Genomic DNA, 18,823 nt, shown 5'->3' with positions numbered 1-18,823 from the left:
TTACTTTACCTTTGCTGTATACTGTGTTGTGTGTATCACGGTGTGACAGAAAGATAATGAGTTCTGGTGATAAATCTCCCTCCCGCACTGTGAAGGCGCTAAAGAATGGGAGAAGAAGTATCTGGAAGGGCTGGCCTGACAGTTCGTTTCCGGGACCAGGAAGTCTGTCAGCCTGGAAAGAAGTGAGACTCTGTTGTAAGACCATATTGTCCTGAAAGGTAAACGAGGGGCAGCTGCAAGCAGTAAGGCAGCTGCAATCGTTTACCAAGATGTCACGCAGGATTACATATAGGGGCCAGGGTAACGCTGATCTTTTCCTTCGTTTGGGTAAACACTGGGAGAAAGAAGGATCGAGAGAGGCGCTCTCATTGTGAAATTGCGTGTTGTGTCTGCCTTTTTAATTGTTTGTGTTTTCACCACTAGACTGTTAAGCACACATCCAGAGTGGTTGCCAAGGGTCAGCACTATCCGGAGCACCACTGCACACAACACTACCTGTGTTTGCACTGACCACCAGCACAACTGCACTAACAAAAAAGTTAGACCCACAAAAACCTTCCTGGGATGCTACGGGAGAGCAAACCAAGAACTAGGGGAGAATTATGTATACAAGTAATTATATGAGCATGGTAAAGTTAAGCATTTTGAAGGCACCTCTAGAAGAAAACTTCTTTTTTACCTTTAACATATCTTAAGAGCAGAAAGTTTTAAAAGATACAAGGCGTGACGCATCCAAGTAGACAAAGGAAGACAGAAAGTTACATTAAATCAGAGTTTATTCATTCATGCACCATCAGTAGGTGAACAAAGCAGATTAAAAAGAACAAAACAGAACTGCCTATAAGATTACATAAAACAAAACAAATTCAATGCAAAAACCTCAGTTCTAAAAAAAGACAGACAAACACAAATGTTATGCGGTATTCAAATGTTAAAAAGGAGATTATTATAATATACTGTACTTGCCCAAATGCTGCTTGTTTAAAATGTACTCATACACTGCTGCTTACTCAATGAAGAGCATCTTCTATTTCACTAGTGCCCCATTTTATCAGGAATCATTTCTCACATATGCATTTAAAAAAATGTAGAAAAAAACAACACACACACATATGCACCCCAGGCTGAAACACTGAAAAACATTCTATTAATTTCTATCGCAAGCAGCTGCACTGTCATACAGGGCTTTATGATACTTTTGTATAAAAAGCTCTATAAAAATGCAATAAACAAATAGCAGTCTCTGAGCTGCGATGGTTGAAACTGCAGGGCAACAGAGTCTTAAGTATTCAAACCATATAATAAATAGGAATACAAAAACAACTGCAACCAGCACATTCGCCATTGCAACCAAATAGTAGGAGGGCAATTTAAACTGATTGTAGTTCAAATAATTCCATAGATCTGACCTGTTGTGCACTTCTTTAGCTACACAGGTCTTAAGTCTGCAGCTCTGAAAGTTCCAGGACATGTTTTATTTAAATCTTATCTGGTACTACACTTGATTAAAGAAACGTTTCCAAGTCATGCTTTCAGTTAGTATTGCACTTGCTTGAAGTGTAAAATTACCCCAAGCCTTTCAATGGCTTCTTTGAGGTCATTAACCCACCAGCTGTTTTCCCTTTTGACTGACATGCTTTTAGGCCAGTAACATCACTGCGGAGGTGAAATGACCCAAGAAGTGCAAAATTTGCTGAAAATAAGACACAGAAACAGTTAACTCTCTTTAACCTATAGTAGTATTTGTGTTTTTTTTTGTTTTTTTTTTTAAATGAAAATACATGTTTGCTGTAACATGCATTTCAAATGCAGTTCACAGCACGCTAGATGAATGAAATGCTTTTGTTAGCTACACTTACTTTAAGCCTGCAGTGTTTGTTTTAATTTGTCACTCTGGAAGGTGCAAAAACTCCTCTAAAACCTTCCAGGCCTGCAAGGGTGCTGTTCAGTTCTTCTTGTGCCGTTCACAGTGGCCTCTCCTAGCTTGCAATCAGACCTGGACCTAAAACATTATAAAAAGCAAGCAATAAAATAAAACAATAGCTCAGTGCAGTGCCACCAGCGTCACCACGCTGCAGAGACCAGGAAATATAAAGAATAAGAAGAAGTCTCTTTTATTTGGTTTATCGGAAAGCAAGAGGAGTCCTTTAAAAATCACTGAATGGCTCCTTGTTGTCAAAGCTGCCAGTACCATGGAGAACTCACTGGGCATATTGAAAAAGGATCTGGCTTTCAAACATTCCTCTCTGAAGGGACAGCCTCTTCAGATCTGCTGGCAGAGCTCTCCAGTCTCATATAATAATAATAATATTGCATCCATCTCATAAACACTACTGCAGACAGAAGTCTCAAAATAAGAGTTCCTGATTTGTGGAGAGATTCACGGTACGCACACGTGATTAACTATGGATCCTGCTCAAACATCAGACATTTTCCACCCCAATTAAAAAAAATTAAATAAAAACATAACCCTGCTGTGGAAACAGGAGCAGACATCCAGACAGAAGCAGGGATACCTCCAACTTTCAGCGGGCAAGCACTGTTGGGCCAACAAGCTTCTTGTCATTCTTATGTTTTCTTGTGAGCCACACAGACCAGATAATCAACTTACAGACCATGTTTATGGGTAAATCACTTAATCTGCAATAGACAATTAATGTGAACATTGCTAAGCCCACAAATTCGTAGTGTAGAGCAACAGCATCAAGTTGCTGCATGCCCTAAAAGTGTGGTGTTTACCAGTTTTAATAAAGTTAAAAAGTAAAAAATGTCAATCTTCTGACTTGAGGACGTATTACTGCAGTAATGAACCCTGACAAATCCAAAAATCTTGTTTAGACCATGAGTCTCCAGGAGTTGCTTTGTCTCTGTTTCTACGAGTTTGGAGTCACAGTTCCTGGGATCTGGCTAGTCACTAGCTGCTTCAGAAGACAAAGAGATGCCTATACAGGAAATCCAAAGTGTTGAGCTGGATTAAAGTCCCATACAGAAACTGGTCTCCCATTTCAGAGTTATTGCTGGGCAGAAGGCTACAAAATAAACCACTGTGTCCTGGCAAGCAAGCGAGAATGCTGTATAATTGCAGTGCCTGAGATGAAGATAGAGAGGGAGAGAGACTGAAAGATTCTGGCGATGAGCTGCTCTGCTGTGGAGGGTCTCACTCCCTCAGAAATGGGGCGGTGACTCCATCTTGCTAGACACACACCGCCTGATGGAAACTGCACAGGAAATAAATGTTCTTTTTAGAGTATGCATATTAGAATCATAGTTCACATGTTTACCCGCGAAGTGCCACTGCTTGCAGTGTTAAAATTCAATAAAAAGAAACACTATAATAAAAGTGCTGGGGCAAATGTTAGAACAAACATTTCTTCAAATGCATTTGGCTCATGTACAGAATGTATATGTAATCAAAAAGATATCATGCAAAGGAAACCAATGCATACATGAGGTCTGAAAAAAAGCAACACTTTTACTCTGCAGAAGTGTTCCTTTCCTTTCTTGAATAGGTAATGTAATGTTTAATGGGTTAAATTAAATAAAAATGACCATATAGCTGTAAACAAATTTTTAAGGTAAAACTATAAGAAACCAATACACCACTCACGGAAAAAAAAGTTAGACCCACAAAAACCTTCCTGGGATGCTACGGGAGAGCAAACCAAGAACTAGGGGAGAATTATGTATACAAGTAATTATATGAGCATGGTAAAGTTAAGCATTTTGAAGGCACCTCTAGAAGAAAACTTCTTTTTTACCTTTAACATATAAAGTATACAAAGTGTGTGCAATCTTATTTTACAGGTGCTGGCTCCAATGAAGCTCTTAACTAGGCTGTTTTCAACAGATCAGTGGAGTTTGAACTCCATTTACAGCATGTACCCATGTATTTGTGTTGATGAAGCTAGAGACACACCTGTCCTCCTCAAAGTTGTCTGTCTCATCATCCATCTCGTCCTCCAGCTCCATGTCCAACTCGTTTCCAAGGCTGTCCCGACCACACCCGCTCATGAAACTGAAAAACACAAAACCCACTGAGTGAATAAGCCAGTCACTGAGCACCTCAACCTATCTCAACCTCACACTGAGTTAATGAACAAGCCAGTCACTCTTCATTCTCTTTCCTGACCTTTCCTCAACTTTTCTCTGACTACTGAACAACTCAAACCCACTGCCTTCCACACTGCAGCCCAGCACTTTCTCTAGCCCTCTAGTTCTCTCCTCTCACCTAACTGAGCGGCAGGTGAAGAAGACAATTCTTTTCAGCTTCTTGTTGTAGAAGAAATAGTTGAAGGACCAGAGGCTGCCATCCTCTCCAAAGGGGTCGGAGTCCAGATCAGGGTTATAGCTGGAGATAAAACAAATAAATAAAATTCTGAATAACTGCTCAAATAGGCACATTGGCTTTGTGAAAATAAAAAGCATGCTAACAAAATGAGTTTTACAGTAATTGAAAGTCTTGTAGTTCCCAGTCTGACCTATAGATGTCACACTCCTGCAGGCAGATCTCCTGGTCCAGAGCATTCCACAGCTCAGGCTTCAGGTTATTAAACTCCTCCCCCACTGCTGAGAACAGGCTGCTGTTCACTGCATTCACCACCTGGTGGAGACATATTATAAAATCATACAAACCAATTCTCCACTCGGCAATCTTAGCCATTTTTTTTCTTCTTTTTTTTTTGCCAAAAAATGGTCTTGTCGCAGACACACAACAGTTTTTCGTAAGAGTATCATGTTTGTTTGTTTTTTTGTATAAGAAGTTAATAGGCTGTGTGTAGGGTGTCTATTTTTATAACAGACATTTTAGCACAGAGAATCGCATTAGAGGACATCTCTTTACAATAAGACAGCCTTTGCAACACCTTAACTAATGCACAGTACCAGTACCCAGTTTTATTTGAATCTGTGGTGTGAAAGCATGGAAATGCTGTGTGTGTGAAAGTAAGGAGCCCTGTCTGGCAATGCTAGTCTCACCCAGTTGAGGCTGGGCTCTCTGCTGAACTCGTGGCTCTTGGCCGTGGTAAAGTCGTAGTCTGGTCTGAAGGACTCATTGAGTGTGGCGATCAGATAGAACAGAGTCTTCCTGCAGCACTTATCACTCAGCGGGCTCTCTGAATCCTCACTGCTCTTACTCAGTCTGAAGAGAGAAAGACAGAGGGAGAGCAGGGTTATAGGGTAGCACTGTGCGCGCGCGTGCACACACTCTCTCTCACCACTAAGGCCGTTAGCTTTAAACATGTTAGTTTACTAATAAACTTTTATAAAACATTTGATCATCTCTATTGGGAAAAGGAGACTATACATGAAAAAAAGTAAGTGGGGTACTGCATTCTTCTACTGCATATTTCAGCTGCAACAACATAGACACACAGCCAACCTGCCTGACGCATCTCTGATTCACCTGCTGGGGCTGACTGCACTGGTCTGAGGGGGGGACAGGGCCTCCAGGACGTGGGGCTGACCATCCTGACAGAACTGCTTGAACATGTGCTTGTCATCCCCTGCCATCTTACAGGAGTAGCTCTCGATCCTGAGGAGACACAGTGACAGAGCAGATCAGGACCAGCACAGAACCACACCCATACACATTAACTCAACATTTCCAGTACCACCAGACACTACATTCACAGTTCATACTCCAGCTGGAAATTAATCATAACATACCACATCATACTTCTAGTTGATGTTTTCATTGTTTAATGACCCAGTTATAACAGTCAAGAATGTTATAGTTACTTATACTATAATACAGTATGTCAATATGCCCCAAACTATTTTCTTTATAATACCATCGCCAAACTTGCAGATCTAGCCAATACATTACATTTCTGCCAATCTGTGTTTTTTTTAAGAATGCAAAATTGTACAAAATAATAAATTTTTATTTATTACATTTTACGTATGTATAAAATTCATGTTACTTGGTTTCTGTTTTTCCATCAAATCCTTGAAACTTATTTTTAAAATGTTTGAGCTCAGCATGGTTCATAGAAATATGTTCTGCGCTACAGACCGTAACTAGATGCTTCTAGTTAGTTAAAGGCTTTTTGCATCATTAATGTGAGACCAAAGGTAAGAGAGAGACCTTTTCTTCATTACAGAGACACTTGCACAAGTATAATCAAAAACAGAAACAAAAAATGATTTGAAACAAATACACGTGGGTGAGAGAATTATTTATTTGAAAGGTGCTTTTAAAAGTATTGAAGGTTTATTTTTCATTGTTGCTACGTTAATACAGAAATAAACAGTATGTTTTACATTTACTTTTCGAACTGGGCAGATCATACTGCTGGGATAAAAGGAATCTCTACCACGATATTAAAAAGGTCAAAATTTGACCCGACTTGTTTTGATCTTTCTGACTCCAGATCACTTCTACAGAAGCCTCTGCTTGTGATATCAGACAGATCGCCCCATACCATCCCCACTCCCCCTGATCACTATTGCACTGCTCCTCCGTCCTCTCTATCTGTACCCAGCAACAAGGTCACATGGGGCAGACAGATCAACTGCTCTCCACCAATCACAGTGCAGGAGTGGGCCCTCTCTTCCTCCACAGTGAGAAGGGCCTCTCCCTTCTCAACCCAGGGTGTGTTCAGCTGCCTGAGATACCTAAAGGTCACACTATCTAAATTGTAGATATGTTACAGAGAACAGTGGATTAGTTAGAAAGATTTGAAGAAAGAAATACAATTGTATTTTTGTTCAGGTATTTTAATAAATAAAAAAATAAAAAAACTTTACCTGACACCAATTCTGGAGAGGAGCATGCTATTATTTCTTCCTGCCTCATATCGCTATCTAGTACCTCTTCAATATAGGCAAAGTTCTGGGGTATCATTTCTTTAATTGTGAGTGAAAGGGGTTTGTCTGCCTCCCCAGGTCTATTTCGTTTTTTGCCTTTTGCTTCAATTCTTTCCATGCAACCTGTAGCTGTTTTACAGATCTTTTTGTAACTCTGCTTTACACTGCTTCTCTATTTCCACCGATGCTTTTTTCTTACTCTCCTCAGTTCTCGCGTCATGGTGTCTGTCCACTGTAGTCTCTTTAAACTGCCTGATCATTTCTACAAGAAGATTTTTTTTTCTTTTTGTTGCTGTTTCCATATCTGTATACAATAAATAAAGGTAGGTTGCCATGGTTAGTGTAATTCTATTTATGTATCCATATTATATGTGGCAAGTTGATTTTTAATTGTATAGGCTTTGTGTGTTACAAAAAGCTTGAAAATAAGATGGATTTATTTTTGTTATCGTTACACGCATTACAGTTTTTTTAAAAATCTGTTTCCTCTTTATGTGTATGATCTCACAATCACCAACAGCCAATAAACACTACTTCAGATTACAAAATAAGTAAAGAAAACAAAGGTACTCCTTACAATGTGTAAATATAAACGTTACACATTGCGTAGGCTACAATGTGTCGATATTAATTATTATTACAGTCTTGCGCATCTCTGTCCGGGAGAGGTCTGACAGACAGGTGGGAAAGATGGGAAGTTTCCGGCAAGTACTTTACAATATACGATTTTAATGTTTTTTTTTTTAATGCAATTTTTTTTTTTTGTTCACATTTACTTATTAACCTTCACACAAATCCCTGCGGTTTGTTAAAAGACCTTGATACCGCAGTGAAAAAAAAACTATACTGAAAAAAGTTTGGAACAGGCTGTTACAAAGGAAAATACTGGGGACTAAAAAGGGGTCTAGCATGTGAAGATGTGTGGAAAGCAACGGCCGTTGTTACACTGTTTTCTAATACAAGCATATTTAGGATTAACTCAGTTTAGTACTGTCATTTTTTTCATTTGACACTTGCCGCAGCATTTAAAAAAATGTCTACCGGATTGGAATGTTGAACAGTTTATCCAATTTGCATAATTTACTCCTCTGATTAATTTTTACTCAGAGTAGTAACTCATCTGTTAATCCTCTCTTGTGCAACCCAGTTTTACTCTCAGAATTATTTCTGGAGCAGCACTACTCGAGAAGTAACTAATCCACTTTTACGCAAGCCATCCTGTATCTTTTTATATTATCATTCAGATGAAACAAAGGTAGAACTAATAATTACAGGTACATGAGTGGTTATTAGATACTTGCATGGTTATTATATGCTTATATATTAAATTGACACAGTAAGAAAATGTCTTATTGATTTGTGCATACTAATGTGTAGACTGCAAATGATGGGGAAAAGCATAATTTCACATTTTGCAGTGAACATGTATACATGTTCATTGCATGTGATGTGCTGAGCTCACCTGCCAATGATATTCGAGTCCCCAGTCTCAATGCACAGCTGGTAGTTGATGGCCTCAAAGCTCGAGTTCTCTAGGAGTTTCATGTTTGGATGAGATCACTCAGCACTTCTTCACTGCAAGACATTGGGAGAGACACTTCAGGGACAGAAAGATGACCTCGTTGCAGAGCACTTCGATCCACTCCTAGTTTTATGAGGAGTGCACCAAGACACAGCTGTACACCTATACACATTCAAGTTTATTGTAACGTTTGCCTCTTTCGAATAGCACAAAATAAACTATTCGCAAAACTCTCCGGATCAATAATGAAAGGTGCAGAGATATAGGTAAGTTCCAATATTTAAAGAGAAACATCAGCAACTCTATTTATCCAATTGAATACACCAATGTACCTTTGTTTTTCAAAAAGAGAAAAAAGCCTAATTTAGAGGTAAAATCGGCAGCCAATTTCCTGGAATATCGGACCGGTAATAAAATCGACAATAATCAGTGCACTGAGAACACTTCATTGCATAAATCATGTCGACTATTCAAACGCAAGAGAATGTTCTTCATTAGATAACTCTGTCAACAAGTTTGCCTACCATACTGCAAAAACACAGTCTTAGATAAAAAAACAAGTTTATTTCTTTTGTAGTGTTTTTGGTGTAAACAGTGAGTAGTGATTGTAGCTATAGTACAGTGACAACACGCTGGCACTAGAAAAAACAATGTGCAATACTTCTTTCATTATTACTTTAAAAGTACACAGAGCTAACAAAGCAATTCCAGTAACCCTTATGCACTTCTTAGATCAAACATGTTCCTATAAGATGTACACATTATGTTAAATGTGCGTTCATTTGATTTATTTTTTTAATTTATCTTCTGCACTTTTTGTCCCCTCTTCCTGTCATGAAGGAATGCATCTACTGTATGTTTTTGGTTTGCAATCTTCATTTGCCCTGACTTAAATTTCTACTTGGTTCCTCTCGTAGTTGGCCAGAGGCCAGAAGTGTAGCACTGACGTTTTAGCGGGGAGGGATCAATAATTTTTTTTTCCCCCCACCAACAGCCTAAAAAATAACTACCATTAAAAAATGAACCTTTACCATAATGGGTGAATTTGTCATAAAGGAAAATGTAAGATCTACAAAATAATTGGCAAGCAGTATCATATATGAATTGCAGTGATTTTTTGTTAGCACCATGTACTTTTTTTTTTATTAATTTGGTAGAAACCAATAGTCTAATCAGTTGTCATTCATATTTTCTGTAGTCTACACAACAGTGAAAGAGATTTTGATTTGGGTTAGACAGTCTCCTTGATGATGGCCATGTTATTCCCCTACTCCAGCACCCAATCACTCCTGTAATGGTATACTCTTTCTGTAAACAAGCTGTTGGTAGCACACAAAAGCCAGCTGGATCACAGCCCAGCCAGGAAAAACACTGTCAGCTCAAGTTCTGGGTTACAGCACGGTAGGTAGGCTCAGCAGATGAGACACATAAGAGAGCGAGACACACACACGCACAGGAAGAGAGAGAGACACTGATGTATATTCACACCTTATTGATGCACTGGTTTCCTTTGCATGCTATCTTTTTGATACAGTCATTTATAAATTATGTTATATGAACAAATATGAACATTTTTGCAAAACATTTCAAGCAGTTTTTGTAGAATATTTTAATATTTAGTACCAGTATTTGTTCTAACCATCCCCTACATTACTTTGCTGGGTCTTTAGCAGTTCTCAATTCCATTTTGTAAAATGGGACTGAAGAGGTCATAAACCTGTGTGCAGCACACAGTGGGTAGAGTTTCACTGCACAGGGCACATTCCCTACATACCTAGTGCTCTGCAAAGTCTGATTTAATGTCAGACGCTCCCTATTGCACTTGTGAGAGACAATAATATAATAGGCATTACTGTACAGCACTACTGTGTACGGCACGATAAGGAAAGCAGTGCATTCACAGGAACCTTCATTCAGATACAAAACACAGATGTTATTGAAGTACAGTAAGCACAACTGGTTTACACACTCCACAGACATGCATCATCAGGGCTCTAAACTGGCAAAAAAAAAAAAAAAAGCAAAGCCAAAATGGCCTTCAGTTCAATGAAACACAGTTTAACTTAATAACTATTTATTTCTTCACAAAATGCAGTGGGGTTTTTTTTGGTCAAAAGCTGCCTCTGTACACTTTTAATTGTATGAACTATCATGTGTAGTGACACCTGCAGAAAGACACATGCAAAAAGTTGTACATCTTGACTGTCAGCAAAATGCCACAAACATCAGGCTACCGATCCTTTCCTCCCTGCGTGTTCCGCTGACACATCCATAGCTGACCACAATTACATTAAATCCTCATGGAGCAGGCTTACTGTTTTTGATCAGTTCCTAGTCCCAGAGTGCTTGAATAAAGCAGCTCAGCAGCATAAACAGCCAACCATGAACAGGCAGATAGCACTGCTCAATTAATTGGGGGTGAAGCTGTCCTTGCAAATCAAGCTGACTGGCTTTCTAAAGTGCCACTCAGCTCTGTTAAGGGGCAGGCAAAAATTTTAAAAAGCAGATAGCTGCTCACTAGGCGTGCCAACAAGTATGACTCTGCGCGTCACTCTGGGCACGCGTGCCACAGGTGCCATCGCTGGTCTACAACAACCACTGTAACAGAGCCCCTTTGCTGTTCAATTTGGTTTCTTAATGAGATTCTAGAGTAATTCAGTAAGGGTAGAGTATTCTGCATATTAACATGGTACTGTAGCTGCTTTCAAGGGCAATGAGACTCCTAGTATTAACAGTAGGTTTGGTTCTCACTTTTGAGCACATTAGTCTGTTTATTTCATTATCTGACTTGCCAATCAAAAAAGTAAGAATTGGTCACAGCACACCAGAAGAGATGCGATTTTTCATTGGGCGACAAGATACATTTGCAGCGACGTGACCATACACACCAGAAGCGACAAGCAATCAGGGACAAACAATTTCACATGCAGCCAAAACAAGTAAACAGCATGCGGACTGATGGCATTTTACAAGTGGATCAACAATAAGCTGAATCACCCATGGCAAGGAATTCCTGACTAAATCGCGTCATGCTATATATGCAAATGGAGATAAGGCGAACAAACTCTTGGCCTATCAGCTCTGGCAGTCAGCCGCTAAACGTTTGATTACTGAAGTCCACACAAAATCAGGCCTAATAACTTATTTTTTTTATTTAGTCGTTCACAATTATTTGTTGTTATTTTCTATGAATTTGAAATGCCCAATTATTATTTAGGCACAGCTCACTGCTACCACCCCTGCGCTAACTTGAGCGGCAAAGACAAACACACGTTGTCCTCCGAAGCATGTGCTGTCAGCCAACCGCTTCTTTACACACTGCGGATTCAACATGCAGCCACCCAGGAGCTACAGCGTCGAAGGACAATGCAGCTTCTAGCCAGCTAACAGGCATGCCCGCAGGCGCCCGGCCAGACTACAGGGGTCGCTGGTGCGTGGTGAGCTGAGGACATCCTGACCGACCTAACCCCCCCCCCCCCCAGCGACGCTCAGCCAATTGAGCGCCGCCTCCTAGGAACTCCCGTCCACAGTCGACTGTGGAATAACGCAGACTCGAACTGGAGACGTCCAGGCTATAGGACAGATCCTGCACTCATGCAGAGCGCCTTTACTTGATGTGTCACTCAAGAGCCCCAGGCCTAATCACTTTTGATCAACAAAAAATATATGCAGAATTCCAAGACTTAATTGTCTCTTCATAAATCTGAACCTCCCAAAGATGCCTCCTTGATTGATTCCTTCTTTGAGACTCTTCCCATTCCTACAATTGACCTGCTGTCCAAACATCTCTGGAAGAGTCTTTTACCCAAGCTGAAATTAATTAAGCCATTAGCTCAATGCAGAGTGGCAGTTTAAGGAAATTCTCGCCTCAACTTTCTTCGTTGCTAGATTCTGTCTTCTCAAAGTCTTTCATATACAAACTTCTATTAATAAAAAAAAAGAACCATCTTGACTGTGGGTCATATAGACCTATCTCCCTACTTAATTTAGTTGTCAAAATGCTGTCAAAAGTCCTGGCACATGCCTTGAATCCATTCTTCCCTCTAATATTTCCACTAACCAAACAGGATTCATTCTTGGTAGGCAGTCATTTTTTAATCTTCGATATTTATTCAATATCATATATTCTCCATCTATGGAATATTCTCTTTTTTGCCATTGCTATTGAGCCCCTTTCTATTTCTCTACAAGCTATTCAGAAAATACAGGGTGTGACATGAGGAGGGTTTGAACAGGTGGTCTCATTATATGCGGATGACCTTCTATAGCTCTCAGATCCTGTACCTTCTCTCCCGCATGCTCTTAACACCTTACAGCAATTTGGTAGATTTTCTGGTTACAAACTTAATTCACAAGAGTGAAATTAACTCAATTGCCAAAACAGCCTTTCGAATAGCCGCCAACACCTTCACATATCTTGGAATCACAGTTACTTAGAATCCTTTAATAACCTTTTCAAATCCAACAAAAAAAAAATGCCTAGGATCCATAAGGTCTCTCTATGGTTACGCTCCAACCCCGACCAGGACATTCCAGCTTGGTTAAGCATAGAAGCAGCCTCCTGTCAGTACACCTCCTTACCTGTGCTGCTGTGTTCTCTTCTTCCTTTAACTACCACATTTTAATATTAATCCTTTAGTTCGACAAAGTCTTAGTGTGGGCACAATTCAGACAACACTTTGGCTTACAATCAGTCTCATTACAGTGTCCCGTGGATAGAAACCATTTATTTCCTCATTCAGTGGAAGACACTGCTTTTCATATATGGCATGGGAATGGTGCTAAGTGTTTGAAAGACCTATTCAAATTAACAATATCTTTGGTTCTTCTGAACAACTCTCCCAGAAATACAATCTGCCCAGGACCCACTTTTTCAGATACCTACAAATTAGAAATGTTGTAAGAAACACAGTAGCGCAGTTCTCTGCACATCCGAGTGCATGCTTGACTACATACTTCGATTCAACCCCTACTGCAAAGGTTTAATATCTAAAATGTATAATGAAATTATGTCTTTACACTGTCCTTCACTTTCCAATCTGAAAATATTATGGGAGCAGGATTTGGGAGTCTCCAGGATGATGAGTGGGGGTCTGCTCTCACCCAAGTGCACTCTTCATTGGTCTGTGCCCATAATGGCCTTTTACACTTTAAAGTTCTGCACCGCATTCATCTCTCGAAGGGAAGGCTGCCAAGGATTTATCTAGGTTTGGACCCAACCTGTGACCGATGTGGGCGGATCCCTGCTACCCTCATCCATATGTCTTGGTCCTATCCTAATCTAGTTCACTTCTGGAGGACTTTTTTGAGACCCTCTCCCAAATCATTCAGCACCCTAATGATCCTAACCCTCTAACAGCATTATATGGTATAACATCATCTGACATTACTTTAATGAAATTCTTTGGTCTTTGTAACACTACTAGCTAGATGCCTGATTCTATTTGCCTAGAAACAGGCTGTCCCACCCACACATGCTCCGTGGCTGAGGGACCTTTTGCAGCATCTAAAGTTTGAAAAAATAAAATATACACTTCATGGATCTACTGAAAAAATTTTCATGGCCTGGCATGCCCTTCTATCACATACAAAAAACACTTTGGTTTTATTATAGAAATAAATGAAACAGTGTAGAAGCGCATGTGTCATATAATTTTTCATATGATATACTTAGTATTTTAAGTCAAAATTAGCAGTGTGGCAACCTGCGTTTGTGGCCACTTTTGAAGGCCACCAAAAAAAAAAAAAAAAAAAATTTAAACACTGCCCTGAACTATATATTTTTTTTTTAAATAAGAAACAGTAGCTAATTGACCTAACTTCCACCCGATACAAATCATCTAATGCAAACTATCAGAGACAACATTTCAGATGACAGTATCACATCAATATCAGGTTCTACTATAATAAAATAATTTAGTCTCAAGGGGAATACCACATTCCTTCGAATTTAAGATGAAGCCCAAATGAAGGAAAAAATAAAACATCAAATAAAGATGCTTTTACAAAGATACAACCTCAATTACGCATATAGTAAACGTCATATGGAGGCAGTTTATAGTCATCTGCTGTCACAGACAGCATTAGTTGAGATTATTGTTTTTCTTCCTTTTTGAGAACTGGTATTGTTTGGCATGTCGAAAAATATTGGGGTCTGATCAGCATTTCCGATCTGTCCAAGTTGGTACTGTTTGTTAGAGCGGAGCTCAGTAACAAAAATGCTGATTGTAAAAGATTCTCTTCAAATTCCTCAAAAGCTAATGACGCTTCTTTGAAAATATCTGCCTGTATGTCACGGCTGATTCCAGACTGGGCAGCAATGTTTTTTTCGCCTTTTCTCAGGCAGTCGAACACATTCCTGTTTGTGTACTCTGGCTGTCACGTATCGTTATTAGTGATTTTAATACACTCATCACTGTACTCAAATTGAAGATGCAGGCCATTTTTGAGAAGAAAAATTGGTTTAAAAAGCGCGTCTTGAATTTGAAGGAATAATGTATACTCAATGTCAGTGCCTTGGGGGGGGGTGGATTGAAATGTACAAGAAACTGCAGAAAAGGCATGCTGAAATCTGTAGGGCACCAGCAGAACTGGAGTCACCAAACTTGAACAGGCGGCCCCTCCGCCCCACCATGTTCTCCAAGTTCCTGCCCACTGCAGCAGCAAACAGCATAGTCGAGCCTCCAGTGGTAACGCAGTCCTGCACTCTCAACAGCACCACCACCTACAAAAGCCACAGACACTCATGCTATCTATTACAACACTTCCTGCCTGTATGCAAGCCAAAACAGAGAGAAGGAAGTGAGAAGAAAAACATTACTCTTACAGTAACTATCTTCAGCTGAACTCTGGACTGGGCCAACTGTCTACATTTGTAATCAGTCATTAGAGCAGCAACCAATTTATTAATGAAAAATATAAAAAGCGATAAGAGAGTTGGCTTCTCATAATGGATTTTCTGATCGGTTACAAAACATTCCCAATATGTTAAACCTATTTAATGCTAACGTTTAGGAAATTAAACAAACTCCCATTCCTAATTTGGAATACTGTAAGCACTGATATTCTGTGACAGTTACTGTGCGAGGCATACAAATTGAATCTTGTTTTCAGTATGATTATGTTACTCAGTATTCTTTTTTTTGTTTGTTTGTTTAATGAATACAGTAATTAAATCTGCCCTTAAATTATATATGTCTTACCCTTACAAAATTGTACCACAGTAATAGCATAGCAAAGTGTAATACAGCACAGTGACAAGATTGACGTAAATAATACAGTATTTAAAACATGGAAAACTAATGTACATAGTATAACCATGGAAAAAGTATTAAGAATACTAACCAATCTAGTTTTGCTAATAGTGTTTACCTGCAGAAAAAGCCAACCTTGCCAGTAACAAGTTTGCACCAGTCAATTTCCTTGCTATTTCTAAAGGAGGTTACATAATTCAGAAAGAATGTTTTCAAAAGCTTATACAGGCCCCTTTGAGACCAACCCACTATCTCAAAACAGCTCGCAATACCAAAGTCAGTACAGGTTAATCCATAAAAAAATATAATTTAAAATTGTATTAATGCTGTAAAAAAAAAAAAAAAAAAAAAAAAAACCTGTTAAGAGGTTATGACTGAGGCGCAAAAACGAATGCTTTCCCATTCTCTACAAGTTGTAATGGGGATGGAAACAACATTTTATTGGCAATTTTATTTAAAAATAGCTTGCCAAGACAATTACGTTTTGAAAGGCAAATGAGTGCTTTATTAAATGTACATAATGGTGCTGAAACTAAATATGGCAAACATTGTAGTTCAAAGGATGGCAAACATGATACTGTAGAAGGGTATTTTGTGAACAAAACATACTGTTGTACATGCAACAAATAACGCTACAGTAGTTGTGTATTCTGTTCTACACACTTCTGTGCTCCGTCCGTCCTTTTGACTTGACGAAACACCGAGGTCAGCGGTGTCGAGGCATAGTTTGCCCCCACGTATCTATAAGTCGCTTCGGATAAAAGCGTCTGACAAAAGACTAAATAATAATGCTATCATCAACATAGTTACATGTTCAAGCACAAATTACTGTTTGTCAACATTGTGGTACTGCTTACATTTGTTACCAAGAAAAAATTACCTGTTTTTCGTGTTCACATTTCAACTGTACTGCAGAACTCGATTCTAACTTTTGATGCGAAATTGAAAACCCGTAATTGTTTCTAGTCCACATTTGTGCGTCCCTGCTGTGTCACAGTTATGCTTCGTAGCCTAGTTGTCTCTTGGATAAGGTAGATTTTATTTTATCTTTAAAAGGAAAGCTTGTAAATACCTCAGCGGTCAAACTTTACATCACGTTTGCACTGCCCATTTAAAACGTGTTTGGTGTAAAATAAAAAGTAATGCTGTTAAATAATAAAAACTCACCAATAATTAAGCGTTTGCAGAAATGTAAATGACTTGCTCGGTTGAAAATCACGGTGTCACAAACTCAGCGCATGGAATAATATTGTTGTTTTATCTGTTTCGGTAAAACAGTCCGGATGAGATAGTTGTGGTTAGGTTCGGTTCTGTTTCAGCACGAAGTGTATCGGGGCGGGTTCGGTCGTTGTATTCGTCCACTTTTCTGGGAGGCTTGTATTAAAAAACTCGTCGCAGTTTCAGAGCACCCACCGAACCGAAACAAAATATCCGAGGGGCGACTAAGAAATAATGTTTCTCTCCACAGCAGCATCCCCTTTCAAACGTTCCTGTCAGGTAAAGATATAGCGGGATCAGTCGCTGAATAAGCGTCGCTCTGAGCCCTAGGTTTGGTGTCGTTATTTTGTTGTTGTTTTTAAACGCAAACTGCACTTTCTCTCTATTCGACTGTAACGAACAAAAACAATAGACCTTGTGATTGACTCCGCCCTCCGCGTTCCAGGGAACTTAAACTGCGCCACGCGAGGACACGCCTCGAGGGCGGGAGTTATATGGCTGTCAGTCAAAACTTAAGCTTTTAAATGCGTGTGTATAATTAAGCTTACACACACACACACACACCCCCCCCACACCCCCCCACACCCCCCCCCCCTAGTTAAAAGTCGGAGTACACTTGCTGGAAACTAGTTTTTTTTCATAATTGACAATGTTTCTGTAAATACCTGAAAATAAAACATAAGGAGTATCAAAGCAATGTTTAAGAAAATTGAAAATTGTCTCTAAATCTTGGATTCCTCAAAATAGCCAGCCTTTGCCTTAACAAAGCATTCGGTTAAGTTTCAGCAGGAAATCACCAGACATGTCTTCCCAGCTCTTCTGCAGCAATTCCCAGAGATGTAGGGTACTTGTGGGTAGCTTTGCTTTGACTCTTCTGTCCAGTTCGTCCCAAGAGAAAGAGTACATCGAACTGCAAATGCAAGTCAAAAAGGAAGTTAGAAAGGCCAAGAGAGAAATAGAAATGAACATTGCTAAGGGGGCTAAAACTAATTCCAAAATGTTTTTCCAATATTACAACAGCAAGAGAACATTCAAAGAGGATGTTAAATGTCTAAGAGATACAAATGGCAAAAACGTAGATGAAGAAAAAAATAGCAAATCTATTAAATGATTACTATTCACAAGTTTTTACAAAGGAGGATATGGACAACATGCCCCACATGTCATCCAGTTCCTATCCAGTTTTAAATAACTTTAGCATAACCGAGGCAGAAGTGTTAAAGGGACTAGGAGCTCTTAAAATAAACAAATCCCCTGGACCGGATGAAATCCTCCCAATAGTACTCAAAGAAATGAAAAAAGTAATTTACAAACCGCTAACCAAGATCATGCAACAGTCTCTTGACACAGGGGTGGTACCGACAGACTGGAAAATCGCAAACGTAATACCGATCCACAAAAAGGGAAACAAAACTGAACCAGGTAACTACAGACCAGTAAGCCTGACTTCTATTATATGCAAACTTATGGAAACTATAATAAGATTCAAAATGGAAAATTACCTATATGGTAACAGGGTCCTGGGAGACAGTCAACATGGTTTTAGGAAAGGGAGATCGCGTCTAACTAACTTGCTTGATTTATTTGAGGATGCAACATCAATAATGGATAATTACAAAGCATATGACATGGTTTATTTAGATTTCCAGAAAGCTTTTGACAAAGTCCCGCAAAAAAGATTAATTCCCATACTGAATGCAGTAGAGAATAAAGGAAACACATGTACATGGATTAGGGTGTGGTTAACATGTAGAAAACAAAAAGTACTGATTAGAGGAGAAACCTCAGAATGGAGTGTGGTAACCAGTGGAGTTCCACGGGGATCAGTATTAGGTCCTCTGCTATTCCTAATCTACATTAATGATTTAGATTCTGGTATAGTAAGCAAACTTGTTAAATTTGCAGACGACACAAAAATAGGAAGAGTGGCAAACACTGTTGCAGCAGCAAAGGTCATTCAAAATGATCTGGACAAGATTCAGAACTGGGCAGACACATGGCAAATTACATTTAATAGAGAAAA

At 39.3% G+C, this 18,823-nt stretch overlaps 1 protein-coding gene across 1 annotated transcript; it reads right to left on the bottom strand.

The window, feature by feature from the left end:
* Nucleotides 1–758: 758 nt before the first annotated feature.
* Nucleotides 759–17,232, bottom strand: LOC121314282 (repressor of RNA polymerase III transcription MAF1 homolog). Its single transcript, XM_041247358.1, has 8 exons — nucleotides 16,750–17,232; nucleotides 8,270–8,382; nucleotides 5,402–5,530; nucleotides 4,975–5,137; nucleotides 4,479–4,600; nucleotides 4,229–4,348; nucleotides 3,917–4,015; nucleotides 759–3,218 (listed from the first exon to the last, which is right to left on the bottom strand). The coding sequence occupies exons 2-8, from the start codon at nucleotides 8,350–8,352 to the stop codon at nucleotides 3,194–3,196; spliced, it is 741 nt and encodes a 246-aa protein (XP_041103292.1). The 5' UTR covers nucleotides 8,353–8,382; nucleotides 16,750–17,232; the 3' UTR covers nucleotides 759–3,193.
* Nucleotides 17,233–18,823: the final 1,591 nt, after the last annotated feature.

Source organism: Polyodon spathula, chromosome 4, assembly GCF_017654505.1.
Source record: "Polyodon spathula isolate WHYD16114869_AA chromosome 4, ASM1765450v1, whole genome shotgun sequence".
Lineage (NCBI taxonomy): Eukaryota > Metazoa > Chordata > Actinopteri > Acipenseriformes > Polyodontidae > Polyodon > Polyodon spathula.
Note: the sequence above shows the minus strand (reverse complement) of the source record. Positions and strands in the feature narration are given on the sequence as shown.